Source organism: Neoarius graeffei, chromosome 16 (assembly GCF_027579695.1).
Source record: "Neoarius graeffei isolate fNeoGra1 chromosome 16, fNeoGra1.pri, whole genome shotgun sequence".
Taxonomy (NCBI): domain Eukaryota; kingdom Metazoa; phylum Chordata; class Actinopteri; order Siluriformes; family Ariidae; genus Neoarius; species Neoarius graeffei.
In genome coordinates this window covers 56,208,050-56,229,218 of record NC_083584.1, presented here as the reverse complement: position 1 = coordinate 56,229,218, position 21,169 = coordinate 56,208,050, and the positions used below count along the sequence as shown (strand labels likewise).

At 43.1% G+C, this 21,169-nt stretch overlaps 1 protein-coding gene across 1 annotated transcript in view; it reads left to right on the top strand.

Annotated features, from left to right (window-relative positions):
- The first annotated feature begins 258 nt into the window (after window positions 1–258).
- serpine2 (serpin peptidase inhibitor, clade E (nexin, plasminogen activator inhibitor type 1), member 2) overlaps window positions 259–21,169 on the top strand; it is a 62,561-nt gene continuing 41,650 nt past the window's right edge. The window contains exon 1 of the mRNA XM_060943218.1: window positions 259–402. Within this exon, the coding sequence (XP_060799201.1) occupies window positions 399–402 (4 nt within the window). The 5' untranslated portion in view covers window positions 259–398. The remainder of the gene's footprint in view (window positions 403–21,169) is intronic.

The following is a 21,169-nucleotide window of genomic DNA, read 5'->3' as shown; positions in this document are numbered from 1 at the left end:
GGTATGAAGTGGGGGTGAAGGGGTATGAGGGGGTGAGCGGGTTGAAGGGGGGGTGAAGTGGTATGAAGTGGGGGTGAGGGGGTATGAGGGGGGGTGAAGTGGTATGAAGTGGGGGTGAAGGGGTATGAGGGGGTGAGCGGGTATGAAGGGGGGGTGAAGTGGTATGAAGTGGGGGTGAGGGGGTATGAGGGGGGGTGAGGGGGTATGAAGGGGGAGTGAAGGGGTTTGAGGGGGTGAGGGGTACTTGTAAAGGCCTCGAGGGTGCACGCGCCGTGGAGTCGGGCTCTGTGTGGATTTGGCACCACTTTATTCTCCGCCCCAACAGAACCGGGAAGCTCCGCGGAGGAAAAGTAAAGTCTGCTGTGTTCTTTCGCAGTTCCTGCCAGAGACACGCAACAATGGGTGAGTTTTACTGCTCTTTGTTTAAATTAAAGCTCTGGGTATTTACTCAACTCGCCATGAACACCATTTTAGTTCTCGGAGGTTCTTTAATTGCAGCTTCTGCGACTGCAGCTTTGTGAGACTGATTAAAAAAAACAGACCTGCAGAAATGGCGTAAAAGTTATTTCGCCTCCGTGCAGCTATAATGAATTAATCAGACGGCTGTGTTGGACTGATTTCTCTTTCTTGAGCCAGCATTAATCCGGAGACAGTTAGCGCAGGCGCTATGAGTTTGTGTGTGAGGTTCATGGAGAGTGATGAGATCCTGTATGTCTCACCTGAATGCGGGAGAATCTGGACTCAGAATCACTCCTGATGGAGTTCTGTCAGGGCTGGACATCAACATTTTACTGAGGCGCAAACTGCAGCAATGCATTTCCCAGTAAAACAGGGTGAAGCCGCCTCTCGCCCATAGTCAGCTGGGATAGGCTTCAGCTCCACCGCGACCCTGTTCAGGATAACAGATAATGGATGCATGTGTGTGTGTGTGTATATATATATATATATATATATATACACGAAAAGCACTGTTCTTTTCAATGAAGATCACTTTAAACTAATCAGAAATCCACTCTATACATTGCTAATGTGCTAAATGACTATTCTAGCTGCAAATGTCTGGTTTTTGGTGCAATATCTCCATAGGTGTATAGAGGCCCATTTCCAGCAACTCTCACTCCAGTGTTCTAATGGTACAATGTGTTTGCTCATTGCCTCAGAAGGCTAATGGATGATTAGAAAACCCTTGTACAATCATGTTAGCACAGCTGAAAACAGTTGAGCTCTTTAGAGAAGCTATAAAACTGACCTTCCTTTGAGCAGATTGAGTTTCTGGAGCATCACATTTGTGGGGTCGATTAAATGCTCAAAATGGCCAGAAAAATGTCTTGACTATATTTTCTATTCATTTTACAACTTATGGTGGGAAATAAAAGTGTGACTTTTCATGGAAAACACAAAATTATCTGGGTGACCCCAAACTTTTGAATGGTAGTGTATGTGTGGTAGCACAGTGGTTAGCACTGTCACCTCACAGCAAGAAGGTCCGGGTTCGAGCCCCGTGGCCGGCGAGGGCCTTTCTGTGTGGAGTTTGCATGTTCTCCCCGTGTCCGCGTGGGTTTCCTCCGGGTGCTCCGGTTTCCCCCACAGTCCAAAGACATGCTGGTTAGGCTAACTGGTGTCTCTAAATTGACAGTGAGTGTGAATTGTTGTTTGTCTTTATGTGTCAGCCCTGTGATGATCTAGTGACTTGTCCAGGGACTCTCAACCATAGTCAGCTGGGATAGACTCCAGCTTGCCTGCGACCCTGCACAGGAGATGTGTGTGTGTGGTCTATAGCCAATTATGGTTAGGTGTTGTTACTACCACTACACCACCTGAGACTGAATAAGGCACACAGAAAACAGATTGCTGCTAATACAGTCAAAATACGTTATCCTGTAGCCTAGCAGCTTAAAATAGCCGATTTCCATAATGAGACCATTAAAAAGGGATTCACAGTTTATTAGTTCTAGTTTTAAGAGCACCATCTATGTGCCTGCCAATTTCTTTGTAAATATCCTGAAAAATAAAAAGTTATTAAGAACAAACATTTGATCTCATTCGTTAATGAGGCCCATTTTGGACCATGTTATCTTATTACATAATATTATGTCAGCTTTCTGAAAGTTAAGTCATTTCTTCAATCTTTGATTGGTAGTATCAAGAATGGATAAACATATTTTAATTCTATAAAAAAGTATGTTGTTCTGCATTCAATTCTGAATTCAAGGAGAGCAGTTTCAAGCAATTTGGACTGAATTTAAATTTTCACCTAATATGCCTAATAAAAAGACTTGTCAGTCTTGAAAATGTGGTCTCATCTCATCTCATTATCTGTAGCCGCTTTATCCTGTTCTACAGGGTCGCAGGCAAGCTGGAGCCTATCCCAGCTGACTATGGGCGAAAGGCAGGGTACACCCTGGACAAGTCGCCAGGTCATCACAGGGCTGACACATAGACACAGACAACCATTCACACTCACATTCACACCTACGCTCAATTTAGAGTCACCAGTTAACCTAACCTGCATGTATTTGGACTGTGGGGGAAACCGGAGCACCCGGAGGAAACCCACGCGGACACGGGGAGAACATGCAAACTCCGCACAGAAAGGCCCTCACCGGCCACGGGGCTCGAACCCGGACCTTGTTGCTGTGAGGCGACAGCGCAAACCACTACACCACCGTGCCGCCCTGAAAATGTGGTCTTTTGTATAATTTTCTCTTGTTATTCCTATGCGATGGTGACAGCGCATCGCCGCACAAACATTCTACATTTGGACGTACTCCACTCCCCGTCCACATAAGCGCCCAGTGCTTAGCTGTCCGAGTAGTTCTGTATGGAGATTGTCACTGATCATGCTCGTCTAGTTTACCTCCTTCCTTATGCTGTGTTCACGGTAAAGTGCCATCCGTGTTAAGAAGCGCTTATGTGCCACGCACATATGTTATGCTAATTCCAGCTTACAGACCACTGCTAACCAGGAACAAGCCATCAGTGAAACAGATCAGAACATGGCCAGAGGGGGCTACCTCAGCTCTTCAGGACTGTTTTGACTGCACAGACTGGAATGTTTTTAGGGAGGCTGCCACTACCAACCAGCATGTCAACATAATGGAATACACTGAGTCTGTGACGGGATACATATTCAAATGCATGGAAGATGTGACCGTCATCAAACACATCACCACAAGGGCCAACGAAAAACCCTGGTTCACCAGGGAGGTACGTGAGCTCCTGAGAGCACGGAATACTGCTTTCAAGTCCGGGGACAAAGTAGCTCTTAGAACTGCTAGGGCCAACTTGAACTGGGGCATGAGAGCAGCCAAGCATGCCTATGGACAGAAAATCCAATCACACTTCACTGACACAAAAGACCCCAGACGCCTATGGTAAGGCATCCAGTGAGTAACCGATCACAGGCCAATACCCCCACTGTGTGAGGACAGCACAGACTTCCTAAACTCACGTAACACCTTCTTCAGTCAGTTTGAAGAAGACAACACCACCACACCAACAAAAGCCCCTTACTGCTCGGACAATGTAACACTTCACCCGGACCCTGCTGATGTGTGGAGGACCCTTTAAAAGGTGAACCCCAGGAAAGCTGCTGGTCTTGACAATATACCTGGGCATGTGCTTAGAGACTGTGCTGACTCACTTACAGATGTTCTCACAGATATCTTCAACACCTATCTGAGCCAAGCCATCTTACCAGCATGCTTCAAAGCCACCACCATCATACTGCTACCCAAGAAATCCCCAGCCACAACACTGAATGACTACTGGCCCATAGTACTCACTCCCATCATGATGAAGTGCTTTGAAAGGCTAGTCAAGGCCCATATAACATTCAGCCTACCCACCACATTTGACCCATTCCAGTTTGCATATCGTCCCAAAACGCTCCACTGATGATGCCATAGGAACAGCACTTCACATCAGCCTGGCTCATCTGGAAAACAAAAACAGTTATGTGTGGATGCTGTTCATTGACTAAAGCTCCGCCTTCAACACAGTCATCCCACAAGACCTGGTGAATGAACACAGTGCTATAGGCATCAGCACCCCACTATGCAACTGGCTACTGGACTTTCTCACCAACAGACCACAGACAGTAAGAGCTGGTAAAAACTCCTCAGAGACCACCATCATGAACACTGGGATCCCCCAGGGATGTGTGTTGAGCCCTCTGCTGTTCACACTGATGACCCATGACTGTTGTGCCAGACACAACTCGAACCACATCATCAAGTTTGCTGATGACACAATAGTGGTGGGCCTCATCAGCAACAACGACGACTCAGCCTACAGAGAGGAGGTACACCAACTCATCAACTGGTGTGACATCAATAATCTACACCTCAATGTCAATAAAACAAAGGAAATAACTGTGGACTTCAGGAAAAATCACATGTCACACACACCCCTCACCATCAATGGCAGTGCTGTGGAATCAGTGAAAAGCACCAAGTTCCTGGGGGTGCACATCACAGATGACCTGACATGGACAACTAACACCACCTCCCTTGTCAAGAAAGCACAGCAACGCCTCCACTTCCTATGCAGGATGAGGAGAGCCGACCTCCCCCCTTCTGCACTCACCACCTTCTACAGGGGTGCCATTGAGAACATCCTCACCAGCAGTCTCTCAGTCTGGTATGGCAGCTGCCCTGTTGCTGACCAGAAGGCCCTACAGAGGGTGGTGAGGACAGCAGAGAAGATCACCAGATCAGCCCAACCATCCATCTAGGACCTATACTCATCCCGCTGCCGCAAAAGAGCCATCAACATCATCAAAGACCCCAACCACCCTACACACGAACTGTTTACCCTCCTACCATCTGGCAAGCGCTACAGCAGGATGCGTTGCAGGACTACTAGACTCAGCAACAGCTTTTTCCCACAGGCCATCAGACTGCTCAACTCACTCATGAAAACTCCAAGAACATAACCCCCCCCCACACAAAACACCAGCAAACTGTCAAAACAGTATACTCAATGTTTATACAATGCTCTTTATATGCACATATGCCAATATTCTTTTTTGCACAAGAACATACAAGTTTACAATACTTATTTATCTCCATGCTGCTATTCTGCACTTTGCACTTTACCATACTGCACCTTGTATTATTGTACCCTTGTACTAATGCACCCCAGTAACATACTTCAAACTTGACTACATTTCTGGAACAACAATTCTGGACTACATTACCTCAAACTTGACTACATTTCTGGATCACTGTGAATATTCTGGGAACTGTATGCCCACTGTCTGTCTATATGTTGTGTTAATTTGCTTATCTGTTGATGTCTGTGTGCACTTTTATGTTTAGTTGTGTGTCAGTTTTTTAATACTGCACATTTGGAGTTTGGGGAAACACAATTTCAATCCTCTGTGTAATTCTGTTACATGGTCTGATTGACAATAAAGTTCACTTTGACATAATACATGCCGATCCCCGAGTTAGATTTGGATTGTCATGTATTGTAATTGAATGGCTGAAGCTGAAAATAAAGCTGACACTTGGTGAACATCAACTGGTTGTTTTATTCTTATTCCATAAATCTGTCACCAATATAGCCATCAACTGAATACTGTGTCATAGTAGTGGGGATGCTGGGGAGTTTAATGCCACTCTGGCTGGCTTCTTTTTCATTCAGTATTTTTTTTTTTTAAATTTAATCACAAATTCATTGTTATTTTGTTATATTTTCCCAAGTTAAATGGGTCATTCTATGAAACCGGTGCCTTTTCCACATTGCAATTCTTAAAAAAATAATTTAAGATAAGCTATTTTTTAAGATACTCATATTAAATATGTGACATCAGAGCCGCAAAAAAATGTATTTTCCCACCTCGTGCATAAATTCCTGTTAATATTATCCTTTTTATTGTGACCCAGGTGTCATGTGTTTTACCACCCTGTAACGGACAAGATGCACTAAATTTGAAGCATAATGCATATATCAATTTCAAATCATCTTATATTTTCCTCTCACATAAATGTCCATAATATGATATTAGAAATTGCAAGTTGGGTTTTTAATCAGATATTTATGTAATTTATATTTCTATCTCCATAACATAAATTCTCAGTGTTTTTTAATTGGTGTTTTAACAATATTGGCCATTTTACCCCATATTGTGAAATGAAAGTTACATTTGTTAATAGGCTTATTTTATCACATTATGATAAAACAATTATTTTGGGGATATTTCACAGCATTCCCTCTCGGCATTTTGTGGTCGGAAAACCTCAGGGCTCTCAGGAGGGCTGTCAAAAGCTTTCATCCTATCCTTTGCCTGCTTTCTTCTTGCATTCTGTTCTCTCCACTTTTTTCTTAGCTGTCGCTGGTCCCTCTCATTCAGATCTCTGATGAGTAACTTCTTCCCTGTTTCTACATCTCGTCTCCATTTCTGCCGTTCTTTTTCTAGATACTGCTGCCTCCTCACAGGATCAGCATTGCGGTGGGCACGAAATAATCGTTGCTGTTCTGCATTGCTCATTGGGGCCATGATCATCTACAAATTAACATTAAATTATGAAAATTATGATTAATGATACAAGTGAGTGTGATAAGTTTAAAGAGGGACAACTCATAACTGATTATTAGATTTTGTTTACATAAAAACACAGCATTCAAACTATCTGGCTGGTATGAACTCACTGTTAATGACTCACTGAAGCTTTGATTGTATTCCCAGTGCTCTTAATAAATAAATAAATAAATAAATAAATAAATAGGTTTCTGTACTTATAATAGTATGTAAATCCCTAAATATAGATACAACATTTGAATGAATTATAATCTTAATGCCACTGACAAGCCCTCATATGTTCCCTTTACCACCCTGTAACAATACAAAGTGTTAAAGGGTGGTATGTTACAGGGTGGTAAATTTCACCTCAGAATGACCTCAGCTAGTTCTGATAATAACTAGCATAGCTAACAAGTGTACAATCCAGTTTACAAATCTCTCTATTTTCCTTAAAAGCTGAAAAAAACAAGAATTTTTTATAGTTTCCCTGTCTATTATGCGTTACAGGGTGGTAAGGTTAAGCTTAACGGACCCTATCTAACTACCAAAAAGAGCAAATAAATCATATCAAATTATGTGGGAACTTGCCTGCTTGGGATCCTGACTTTGGCCAAGGGTTTGAGTGATGTCATCAGCTTCCTGTGATGTCACTTAAAGAGACACTGTCTTTCTAACAGCCAAAATGTGTAAGCGTTACAGGGTGGTATGTAAAATTGTGGGACGAGCATAAATTGTGATTTTTAGATAATAAATGATACTTTTATTCTAAACAAAACTATTGTATTTTACAAAGGATGTAATTTTATTCATGAAACTAATAAAAATTGTTTGAAAAATGTATATATTTATGTAAATATGTTAGGTGCAAATTCCATATGGGACTTCCCGGACATGGGAAAATAGGTTGTGTATATGATAAAAAGATGAAAAAAATGTAGGATTTTTGTTTATAGTGACAGTAAAACATACATTGTGTAATTCACAACACTTAAATAAACAGTTTTGTTCATTTGAAATACATTTTCACAATTTCTGACATTTTTTTAGAGATCATGAAATTATGCGGACACAAAAGGCACCGGTTTCGTAGAATGACCCAAATAGTAGTCACTTATTTTTGTTAGTTTTTGGTTTTATTTTCTTCTTTGCATGTTTTGCCTGGACTCTGGTGTCATTGCAGTGTGCTGATTGACCTGCGTCTGTGGTGGATGCCAGTGAAGTTTGACCGAAATAGCCCACGACTAGTTTACAGACATTTCTGCTGGACTAAGAATGAGAGGATATTCATCAAGTGAACTTTACTGGCTGTAGGGAAACTACAAGCCTCCTGTAGAGCTCCTATCCTTACTTGACATTCTCCAACGTCCAAAGTACATCCACAGAGGATTTTGTCGCAACAAAATCTCCATCAAGGAGGATGGCAAGGCAATTCCCTCTCTCTGGCCTGTAAACCACTGTCTCCCAAAGTCATCCGATTGACGAGTTGATCAGTGTGCTAACCTCTTTGCCCAGGTCAGATGTGCACACTCACTTGAACCAACTGAAAGTTGGATTATACAACATTCAATCTCTCACTAACAAAGCTTCTCTAATCAGTGACTTCACTGTGGACCACAAAATGGACTTGCTATGTCTTACGGAAACTTGGCAGCAAAACAATGATTTTTCATCTCAATCAAACAGTCCCACCAGGATTTGTTTACATCTGTGTATCCCGTTCTTCTGGGAGAGGAGATCCCAGAAGAGGAGACCATCAAGCTGACACCACTTGCTATGCCTAATCAGTCCTGTTTTGAACTGCTGGCTGTCAAACTCTGTGGGCCTGCACCTACCTTTGGTGTGGCAATGTACGTACAGACCACCTGAACCATCAAGTGTGTTTATTTCTGAACTTTTAGCTGTTCTTACTGCTTTGAGTGCATTGTCTCCTAATGTCATCTTGATGGGTTATTTTAATATACACTTACACACACACACAAAAGACTTTATGGACATGCTTGATTTCTTTGGCATCACCCAATATGTTGACTTTCCCACCCACAACAAAGGGCATATTTTAGATCTGGTCTGTTGCTCTGGCATTACACCTGGCAATTTCAGTACTGCCGAACTGCCCATCTCAGATAACAAAGTTGTGCTATTTGACACCTACTTGCCCGTCATATCATCAAAAGTTTAGCGTGTGATGTCATATCGAAATATCAAAAAGGTGAAGCCGGAGGAATTCACTTCTATAATTGCCTCCTATCCTTGCCTTGCTCCAATGCTTCATTGGTGGAACTAGTTGTCTATTACAACAACTGCATATCTACAGCACTTAAAAGTCTTGCTCCCTTGAAGACACAGACTGTTTCATTTGTACACTTTGCACCTTGGTTTACACCTGAACTCCGTCAAATGAAGTCCATGGGTTGGTGCCTGGAGTGGCTATCAAAAAAGACTGGCCTTGCTGTACATAAAGGGATGTACACTGAACACATTCTTCAGTACAAAAATGCCTTTTCTGCTGTGAAAACATCATACTATGCAAATATCATCAGTGAAGGAGAAGAAAACACCAGGGCTCTCTTTTCCACTGTTAATGGATTACTTAAACCACCTGATAACACCATCAGAATCTCTCTGACAAACACTGTTCTGCCTTCCTGAATTTTTTCAGCACTAAAATTGAGGTAATTCACCAACAATTGAAGTGTTCAATTACTGAGCGAAAAGAACCATGCTCCATGAATACCTTGGGCCCACCACAGATCAATGCATTTTGTGAATTCAGTTTCCCAACTGAAAGTTGTATTTCTGGTTTCATCACAAAGTGCAATTCTTCTAGGTGTTAGCTGGACGCTGTTCTAACAAGTTTGGTTAAGATGTGCCCGCCATCTATTGCCCTGATGATAACCTCAATAATCAACACCTCTCTTATCACTCGCATCATCCCCCTTCATTAAAAACTGCTATTGTCAGACCAACTCTGAAGCAACCTGGGCTGAATCCTAATGACTTCAACTATTGACCCATCTCAAATCTGCCATTTATATCTAAAGTTCTTGAGAGGATTGTGGCATCTCAACTCCAGGACTACTTGAAGGACAATGACCTCTTTGAACCATTTCAACTTGGTTTTCATCCTAAACACAGCACAGAAACCGCCTTGATCAAGATAACCAATACCACCTTTGCGCAGCCGATGCTGGATTTCTTTCCATACTTATCCTCCTGGACCTCCGTGCAGCCTTTAACACCATCTCTCGTTACCTTCTTCTGGAGCATCTAGTCAGCATTGGAGTCCATGGCAGTGTTCATCAGTGGTTCACTTACTACCTTTCTGACAGGACACAGTTTGTACAAATAATGAGCTGTAAGTCAGAGAGCTCTCCTGTTACAAAAGGGGTTCCTCAGGGCTCCGTTCTGGGGCCTCTGCTGTTTATCATCTACCTCCTTCCACTTGATAGTATCCTTAGACAACATGGTTTTCAGTTTCACTGCTATGCTGATGAGACCCAGCTTTACGTGTCCACCAAACCCACAGCCTCTCTTCCTCCTGCTGCAATCATCACCTGTCTCCATGACATCAATTTGTGGATGACAATGAACTACTTAAAGCGAGACTGCCTTTCAATTTCATAAAATCAGTGAAATTTAGCTCCCTCTGAAATTTGGTCATTGTGATATATGTTTATTTCCGTAATATTTCACAAAATATCAGGCTATTCTGTGGCTGGGAAATTATTTAACTTGAGGGGATTTCCTAGCAAATAATGTGCATGAAATCGCCCACTTCGCACAGTAAAGCAGACAGAGGAAGTCTGTGTGCACATGCACAGGTTTACCGTTGACCGTGCACTGACAGTTACATCATTCTGTTGCTAAATGAACAGCTGATCACACCAAGGTGTTTGCTGACCACCGGTATTTATTAGTTTGGTCCTGCGTTTACTTTCCTTCACAACATAACATCTTTTCTTTTCACTTTCTGTTACTGTAGTCGGTCTTCCATGTTTCATTCACACACTCGTGTCCTCCATTTTTCTCTACAGTTTCAAATTTGTATCCTACAGTGCCTTGCATGAATGGGGAAGCCCACCATGCGTGAAGTAGTATCTTGAATTGGGTCATGTTGAAGCAGGCAAAAACAGCAGAGAATTTAGGGCCACGTGGCCAGTCATAACCTCTCCTTACCCAAGGCTCCTACATGGCCTCCCTGCTGGCCACCCTGGTAGAATGTAGGGGATCTCGGAGCAACAAGTGGCCCCAGAGGTGCAGTATGCATGACCCATCAGTGTGTGGACACAGTCTGGTACTCACCAATGTTTGTTCCAGCTATGAGTCAAATAGCCAGGGAGACAACCCAGTAAAAAATCTGGAGGGGAGCCCCACAGGTGGTCGGCTGGCTATGTTTACTGTCAACCCTCCGGCAGCTCCTGCATGCCTGCTCTTTCCCAGTCATCTCGACTCTGTCCTGCCACTGGATCCAGATGAGCAGGGATGAGAGGGTGAGGCTGATGATGCGTGACTCTTCCTCCCTTAAATCAACTTTAGTAGCACAAGTCATGACTTCAAAAGTGATTATCAATGTTCTGTTCTTGGTAACATGATATGTTAATAGGTGACTTTAATGGGTGACTTTAATGGTGATGGGGGAGTGGCGAACCAGGAAGTGTGGATTACACTCAAGTCACAGTCACAAACCCACACACAGATGGTTCAGGGCATGTGGTCATCATCTACTGGACCGAGGCAGCAGTGGAACCCGGCAGCCCCCTGAGCGACTAAGCATTTCCTCACCCAGAAACTGGCAGACATCTTCCAGTCCATGCGGAAGCAAGATTTCATACCCCAGGACTTTAAGGATGCTTCCATCGTACACCTTTACAAAAGTAAAGGAAACCGCCAATCCTGCAACAGTCATCGGGGCATTTCACTCTTGTCCATAGCCAGCAAAATCCTCACCAGAGTTCTCCTTGGCCGCCTCATCCAGCACATTGAACAAGGTCTCCTCCCTGAAAGCCAGTGTGGCTTTCACACTGGAAGAAGCACAGTGGACATGATCTTTGCGGCTAGACAGCTACAAGAGAAGTGCCAAGAACAGAACAATGACTTCTACACCACCTTTGTCAATCTCACAAAGGCCTTTGACACAGTTAGCCATGAGGGTCCGTGGAAAATCATGGCCAAGTTTGGCCGTCCAGAACGCTTCATCACTATGGTACGCCAGTTCCATGACAGCATGACAGCCCACGTACGGGATGATGGAGCAACATCAGAAGCCTTCCCAGTGACGAATGGTGTGAAGCAAGGTTGTGTGCTAGTGCCAACACTCTTTAGCATCATGTTCTCCGCCATGCTCACTGATGCCTTCCATGACTGTGATGAAGGAATAGCTGTCAGGTACAAGACAGATGGGAAGCTGTTTAACCAGTGCCAATTGCATGCAGTAATGAAAGTGAAAGAGACAGTAATCAAATACTTCCTTTTCACTGATGACTGTGCGCTCAATGCCACAAATGAACAGTCAATGCAAGCAACTACTGACAGGCTATCTGGGCCATATGAAGACTTTGGCCTTACCATCAGTACCATGAAAACTGAAGTCTTGTACCAAGCCCTACCATAAACCTAACATCACGGTAAATGATACAGTGCGCAATGATATCGACAGGTTCACATACCTGGGCACCACCCTGTCATGTCAGGCCAATATTGACAAGGAAGTCAAGTGTAGGATCACCAAGGTCAGCAACACCTTTGGGAGGTTTCAACAAAACATCTGGGAATGAAGGGGTATCAGTCTCAGCACCAAGCTCAAGGTCTACCAGGCGGCAGTCATAACAACACTCCTCTATGCCTGTAAAACCTGGACTGTATACAGCAGACGCACCAGGCAGTTGAACCATTTCCACACAACCTGTCTCCAGAAGCTGATGAACATCAGATGGCAGGATCAGATTCCCAACACAGAGGTCCTTTCCTGTGCCAACATGCCCAGCATACACACCTTCCTTGAGATGGCACAGGCAAGATGGACTGGTCATGTCCTGCTCATGAATGACCAGCATATCCCCAAGGTGTTACTGTATGGAGAACTCGTTTGGGGCAAGTGCCAGATTGGATGCCCCCAAACTTCATTTCAGAGACTACCTCAAGGCCACATTTAAGAGCCTTAAAGGAACAGTCCACCGTACTTCCATAATGAAATATGCTCTTATCTGAATTGAGACGTGCTGCTCCGTATCTCTCCGAGCTTTGCGCGACCTCCCAGTCAGTCAGACGCAGTCAGACGCGCTGTCACTCCTGTTAGCAATGTAGCTAGGCTCAATATGGCCAATGGTATTTTTGGAGGCTGTAGTTAGATGCGACCAAACTCTTCCACGTTTTTCCTGTTTACATAGGTTTATATGACCAGTGACATGAAACAAGTTCAGTTACACAAATTGAAATGTAGCGATTTTCTATGCTATGGAAAGTCCGCACTATAATGACAGGCGTACTAACACCTTCTGCGCGCTTCGACAGCGCATTGATATCTGAGCTCCGTATCAATGCGCTGCCGAAGCGCGCAGAAGGTGTTAGTACGCCTGTCATTATAGTGCGGACTTTCCATAGCATAGAAAATCGCTACGTTTCAATTTGTGTAACTGAACTTGTTTCATGTCACTGGTCATATAAACCTATGTAAACAGGAAAAACGTGGAAGAGTTTGGTCGCATCTAACTACAGCCCCAAAAAATACCATTGGCCATACTGAGCCTAGCTACATTGCTAACAGGAGTGACAGCGCGTCTGACTGCGTCTGACTGACTGGGAGGTCGCGCAAAGCTCGGAGAGGTACGGAGCAGCTCGTCTCAATTCAGATAAGAGCATATTTCATTATGGAAGTACGGTGGACTGTTCCTTAAACATTCCTGTCCTGAGCTGGGAAGATCTTGCTGGGAAAACCGACCATCATGATGCAGCCTGATCAGCAGAGGCGTCAAGTCAGCTGAACAGCATCGCAGAGCCATGGCTCAAAGGAAATGGGTAGTGTGGAAAGCAAGAGTAGCCACCACTTCCACTCAGCCACCCACTGGCTCAAGGTGCAGAATATGCGGCAAACAGTTCAGAGCACAAATCGGACTCATTAGTCATCTCAGAAGACATATAGCCAACCAGTGAAGTCATGGTCCTTGTCAACTTCAGTGGATGAATATCAGATACACATGCACGCAATGGGGTCACACAGCTCTCTCTCTCGTTCCTGTCTGTCTGAAAGACACAGTGACACACATTAATATACAACCCCGATTCCAAAAAAGTTGGGACAAAGTACAAATTGTAAATAAAAACGGAATGCAATGATGTGGAAGTTTCAAAATTCCATATTTTATTCAGAATAGAACATAGATGACATATCAAATGTTTAAACTGAGAAAATGTATCATTTAAAGAGAAAAATTAGGTGATTTTAAATTTCATGACAACAACACATCTCAAAAAAGTTGGGACAAGGCCATGTTTACCACTGTGAGACATCCCCTTTTCTCTTTACAACAGTCTGTAAACATCTGGGGACTGAGGAGACAAATTGCTCAAGTTTAGGGATAGGAATGTTAACCCATTCTTGTCTAATGTAGGATTCTAGTTGCTCAACTGTCTTAGGTCTTTTTTCTCGTATCTTCCATTTTATGATGCGCCAAATGTTTTCTATGGGCGAAAGATCTGGACTGCAGGCTGGCCAGTTCAGTACCCGGACCCTTCTTCTACATAGCCATGATGCTGTAATTGATGCAGTATGTGGTTTGGCATTGTCATGTTGGAAAATGCAAGGTCTTCCCTGAAAGAGATGTCATCTGGATGGGAGCATATGTTGCTCTAGAACCTGGATATACCTTTCAGCATTGATGGTGTCTTTCCAGATGTGTAAGCTGCCCATGCCACACGTACTAATGCAACCCCATACCATCAGAGATGCAGGCTTCTGAACTGAGCGCTGATAAAAACTTGGGTCGTCCTTCTCCTCTTTAGTCCGAATGACACGGCGTCCCTGATTTCCATAAAGAACTTCAAATTTTGATTCATCTGACCACAGAACAGTTTTCCACTTTGCCACAGTCCATTTTAAATGAGCCTTGGCCCAGAGAAGGCGTGTGCGCTTCTGGATCATGTTTAGATACGGCTTCTTTTTTGAACTATAGAGTTTTAGCTGGCAACGGTGGATGGCACGGTGAATTGTGTTCACAGATAATGTTCTCTGGAAATATTCCTGAGCCCATTTTGTGATTTCCGATACAGAAGCATGCCTGTATGATGCAGTGCCGTCTAAGGGCCCGAAGATCACGGGCACCCAGTATGGTTTTCCGGCCTTGACCCTTACGCACAGAGATTCTTCCAGATTCTCTGAATCTTTTGATGATATTATGCACTGTAGATGATGATGATGATATGTTCAAACTCTGCAATTTTACACTGTCGAACTCCTTTCTGATATTGCTCCACTATTTGTCGGTGCAGAATTAGGGGGATTGGTGATCCTCTTCCCATCTTTACTTTTGAGAGCCGCTGCCACTCCAAGATGCTCTTTTTATACCCAGTCATGTTAATGACCAATTGCCAATTGACCTAATGAGTTGCAATTTGGTTCTCCAGCTGTTCCTTTTTTGTACCTTTAACTTTTCCAGCCTCTTATTGCCCCTGTCCCAACTTTTTTGAGATGTGTTGCTGTCATGAAATTTCAAATGAGCCAATATTTGGCATGAAATTTCAAAATGTCTCACTTTTGACATTTGATATGTTGTCTATGTTCTATTGTGAATACAATATCAGTTTTTGAGATTTGTAAATTATTGCATTCCATTTTTATTTACAATTTGTACTTTGTCCCAACTTTTTTGGAATCCGGGTTGTACAGCCAGTAACTAGACACAGGTGCACCTCATCACACGTTACCTACTGGTTCAACCTGACTCCTTGGCACTCACAGCCGACCCCTGACCTCACTCTCACTGCCACATACCCCCACCACCCAACTCAAGCTGGGGAGCTCTCTGGCCTGCAGCTGACTCCCTTCCCTGGCAGGAGAGGTAATCCACTGCCACCATCTGCGCCCCCAGCCTGTGGACCAGCTCGAATTTAAAGGGCCGAAGAGCCAGATAACGAGTGATCCACATGTTAGCATCCTTCATGTGGTGAAGCCACTGAAGTGGGGCATGGTCAGAACAGAGGGTGAATGGGCATCCAAGCAGGTAGTACTGGAGAGTGAGGACTGCCCACTTGATTGCCAGACACTCCTTTTCCACGGTGCTGCACTTTGACTTCTGCATGGAGAGCTTGCGGCTGATATACAGCACTGGGCGCGCCTCCCTCTCCACCACCTGGGACAAAACAGCTCCCAGCCTTCTATCTGACATGTCGGTCTGCAAAACAAAAGGGAGAGAAGAGTCAGAAGAATACAACAGCGGGCCCGCACACAAAACCGCTTGTACCTGAGCAAAAACCTGTTTGCATGTCTTCGTCTACTGTACCAGATCTGGCGCCCTCTTTTTAGTGAGGTTAGTCAGCAGGCTGGTGATGTTCGAAAAGTTAGGCATGAACCACCTATAGTAGCCGGCCAGCCCCAGGAACTACCTCATCCCCTTTATGGTCTTAGGTCTTGGGCAGGCTGCAATTGTTGCAGTCTTAACAATTTGGGCATGCACCTGCCCATGACCCAGGTGGAAGCCCAGATACTGTACTTCCACCTGTCCAGTTGCACACTTTTTCGGGTTTGCTGTGAGCCCAGCGCACCTCAGTGACCTCAGGACTGCCATGAAATGTTTTAGATGCCACTCCCAATCAGTGATTGTCATCTAGATAGGCTGCCGCATACTCATTGTGGGGATGGAGAATTCAGTCCATGAGATGCTGAAATGTCACTGGGGCCCCAAACCACCCAAAAGTGAGTTAGTTAGTTCCTCAAGCCCTGGGATTGGCAAAGGGCCACAAATTCTCTCCATCTTCCTCTGTCGACTGCAAGAGACTCTATTGAACTCCATTGAATGTTACATCTGTTGAGATTTTCTTTAAATGTGGCTCTCCATGTCTTTTTTGGACGTTCTCTCAGGTGTTTTCCACCTCTAGACATTATCTGAAGCTCTTGACACTGCTTGGCTAAGTAGAATTCTGCAAAACACTTTTCCAACTTTTGGTAAGTACGTGATACCATGCCAGTTATTACAATTACTCAGGCCTTCCTTTTTCAGTAGCTTTACAATCATGCTACATGACCACTCAACCGGTATTTTTCTTTTATCCCAAACATGGTTGAACATTACTTTGAGTTTGTTGATCAAAGAGTCTCCATCGTACTTTAACAGCTCTGCTGGAATGAGATCACAGGGTGGCCGCGGGTCCTTAAAAAGTCTTAAAAATGGTGCGTTCATGTGCTATGGGAATTATGGTAAATGCCAAACGCCGACATGGAAAGCACACATGAACACCCCCTCTTGTGGTATTTTCCACTGGGCAACTCGTAGAAAATTTTGATACACGAGTTGCCGAAATGAGATGAACTTTAACCTTTTCAACATGGCGGCGAGCGGTACAAGACTAGCTTATGAACCAAGAAAGAAGTGGTTTTCACCTACGGAAAGCTGACTCTCACCTTTTAAACGAGTCATGTTATGTATATTATATTATTATAATATGTATATTATAGCCTAATACAAAATATTCTGTGGCTGTCCAAAGAACGCCAACAATGATCTAGATACTGGCTACACTCATTGTGGCTACAGCCAAATTTCCAAAAACTGCGTGGCATTCAATGTGTTAAGAAAATCTCTACTTGTCATGATCAGGAAATATTCAGCATTATTTACCTTTTGACTTTTGATAACTCATATTCCTGCTGCAGCTGATGAACAAGGCAATCTATAATTGTTTTGGCCAAATAACAGGCCTGATTCTGAATCTGGTCCACCATCTTTAATTTGTCAACAACAACAAAAGCATGTGAACACAACACACTGATAAATACCACTTCCCAACTGGAAAATATCATCTTCCCATAGCACATGAACGCAGCAAAAGTCTTAAATTTAATTTTCCTAAAATAAGGCCATTAAAAAGTCTTACAGGTAAATTGTCTTAAATTTCAAACCCTGTGGTCTTAAATTTTCAATCTTAAATTTATGGAGATTTTACTCAGTCATATCGTTAAAATGTGGTACACTTTGGATGGGGAAAAAGTTTAATCGTTTTTGATGCTCACAATTATACCGCGCAGGCTCCGAATCCACCGGTTGCTAGACACACGCGTGCTTGACAACCACTCAGTGCCTGATCTGTTGATGGAGGGTAGTCCGAGCCACAATGGGTAAATGTAAATTTAATGATAACTGGCTGCAAGATGCAGAATACTCGTGGTGGCTGAAAGCTGTACCCAAAGATGCCAACGAGGCATACTGTGTAGCATGCTGTAAGACTTTTAAGTTGGGCACAATGGGGATAAGAGCGGTGGACTCTTATATGAAGAACGCCAAGCACGTTGCTTTTGCTAAAGGCCGCGAGCATCAGCCTCAAATATCCGACTTCATCGCTGCCACCACTAACGGTCGTGGAGAAGAGGATAGATCTGCGAGATGTAAGAGAATATTGTGTGTGTGTGTGTGTGTGAGAGAGAGAGAGAGAGAGAGAGAATATATTCTATTGCGTGCATGTGAGAGAATAGTATTGTTTGTTTGTGGGTATCGTTCCAAGTGTTTTAAGAAGTGCAAGTGAGCATACCTTTCAAGTGAGCGAGCCGGAGTTTCAGGTGTATGTGCATTCACATTGTTTAACTGTTGTTTTCTGCATTGTTGTTTGACCAAAGATGGAATTGAACAATTCTGCTTACAAGCAGAGAAAATAATAATTTAAAAAAAAACTGTTGCATTGGATTCTGTGTGTGTGACTTCATTCACATTTTCACATTGTTACATTGGATTCAAACGTTGTGACTGCATTCTGATTGTCACATAGTTACAAGTTTATCCGATCCTTATGTTGTGTTCTGAGTGTGTGAATGCCTGTCAAGGAAAAGAAATGAAGTACTTCTACTAGAATAGTGTTTTCTGGTGAATGTTTACAAGAACAATAAGTTACATTAAATTATACAGTTTTTTTTTTTTTTTCAAAAGAGTACGTTTTTGCGGGACTTTAGATTTGGTCTTAATTTTTTTTGGAACATGGTATGAAAAAGTCTTAAAAAGTCTTAAATTTAACTTGGACAAACCTGTAGACACCCTGGATCAACTCCTGGTGCTTTATTGCTCTTAAATGCTGTAACTGTTTAATCTCTTTGATGGTGATTTCACTGGTGGAAAAGTTAGGGTTTTCATCTATGTTGTGCACCTCGACATCAAGCTCAAAGAGTGATGTGGGGTCAGGTTGGTTAACAACCTCTGTAAAATGCTCAACCCATCTCTTATCTTGTTCATCTTCAGTCTGCAGTGTTGTACCAGTTTTGGACTTCACAGGGACATCAGCATTTCCTCTAGTTTGACTTAGATCACATACAATCCCAGGCCTGTAAATTACATAATTTGGGCTACATCCTGTATTTCTGAATTTGGGCTTTTTCTGTCGTGATAAAGGGTAATTTGGGCTTTTTCTGTCGTGATAAAGGGTAATTTGGGCTTTTCTGCATGTGGAAAGTTTTCCCAGTGCTCTGTGTTTAAAGTGCTGATGACACGTTTTTGACATCTTTGGCGATGTTTTATAACATAAAAAGTAATTCCCGATGATCCATATATTAATTCACGAAGGCGCCTATTTTACAAGTTATGATAAAAACGCGGCTATTTGGGCAAATTTGACGGGGCTGCAGCACCCAGGAGACGAAAGAGGAGGAGGAGCTATATGACGTCAGCGAAAGAACCTTCCTCCTAACTTACCAGTTTGTTGTTGATGCGACAGGTGTTCAGTTTGTCATTATTATTATTATTATTATACATTATTATACATTATTATACATTATTATACATTATTTATATATATATATATATATATATATATATATATATATATATATATATATATATATATTTTATTATGCCTTCGCATTGTGTTGCCGACTTTTGCTCCAAAACCCACAAGGATGGGGTAAGTTTATTCAAGTTTCCCAGAGATCCCGAGCTGCATGCGAAGTGGGTGAAGCAAGTCAGGCGCACTCGTGACAAGTGGGAGCCCTCACCAACATCCGTCCTGTGCTCTGAACACTTCAATTTGGATTGTTTTGACACCCTTCCCAGCTTAAAAGAATCTCTTGGGTGTGCAGTTCATCACAAACGTGTGTTACTACCATCAGCGCCAGCGCCTACACAGTGTTGCCAGATTGGGAGGTTTCCCGCCTGGTTGAGCGGTTTCAAGTGCATTTTGGTGGGTTTTGAACATATTTTGGGCTGGAAAACGTCAGCAGTATGTGTTGCCAGATACTGCTGAAGTTTTCCAGCCCAAAATATGTTCAAAACCCACCAAAATGCACTTGAAACCGCTCAACCAGGCGGGAAACCTCCCAATCTGGCAACACTGCCAGTATTCCGGAGGGGGTCTACTAGTAGCTACGCCGGATCCAAAGACAGTCCTCCTGTCAGAACATGTGTTGTGAAACGACATAAGATAAAGGTACGTAGAGCTATAGATTCTACATGATAATCATAAATGTAATCATAAAGTCGGCGTGATATCAGTCATGTATTTGCTTGTGAAAGCTTGCGGCTTTCATGTAACTGCCACCTAGCAACGAGAGGCAAAGGGTAAAGAGGGTAGGCTATCATAGATTCAATTCGGAAGAGATCAACACAATTCTAGACTCCCAGAAGAGGAAGAGCTAGCACTAGAGAGTTCACCGGCGTTTTCATGCGCCATTTCCATTGAGTAGAACCAGAGTAGAACAGCCAGTGAACCGCAGCATGTTCTTCCGCTGACGTCACAACATGGCTGCGAGCCACGGACCCAGTTTTCTTGCGCTGTGCAATTAAAAGTTGGATATTCGCGTAACAACAGCTTCTTTTCACGTAATTATAACAGAAATCTAACGTTTGCCATGTTGTATAGTTTATTTAAGAAATTGCATAGAGTCATGTTCGTGTCATCAGCCCTTTAAACATGCTGCTGCTTTTTTAGCTACAAAGTTATGAATAAATAAAGAAATCTATGAATGTTATTTTACTTTTATTGCAAAATATCTACAGCATTAATCCCTCTTGATATACATGACAAAAATAATTAGAATGTAGTTAGTTAGTATTTAAAAGATGTGTTGGGGCCTGAGGAGAGCCTGGAGGAAAGGAGCCTGTGAACAAAAAAGCAAGTTCTGCACTGTTGTCGTCAAAGAGACGAACCTGTAGCAGACCTGTGACACAAAAGGGTTTTCGGTCACATCACAAGAACTGGCAGCGCAATTCACAGCATGTAGTCCGGAAAAAGATCTTAGTTTAAACGAAAGGTCAGTGTCTAAGACCATCATCAACAAGAGGAGCAAGCTCCAAGTCACTGATTCCACCCACACTTATACAACTGTGTGGATTTAAGATGCAAGCTGTATCTTAAATACACACAGTTGTGTCCTGAACAGCTCTCTTTTATTCAGTCTTTTACCTGATTTAAATCATATGAAACTAGGTATCAGAGAGATATTGCAGTTGAGGT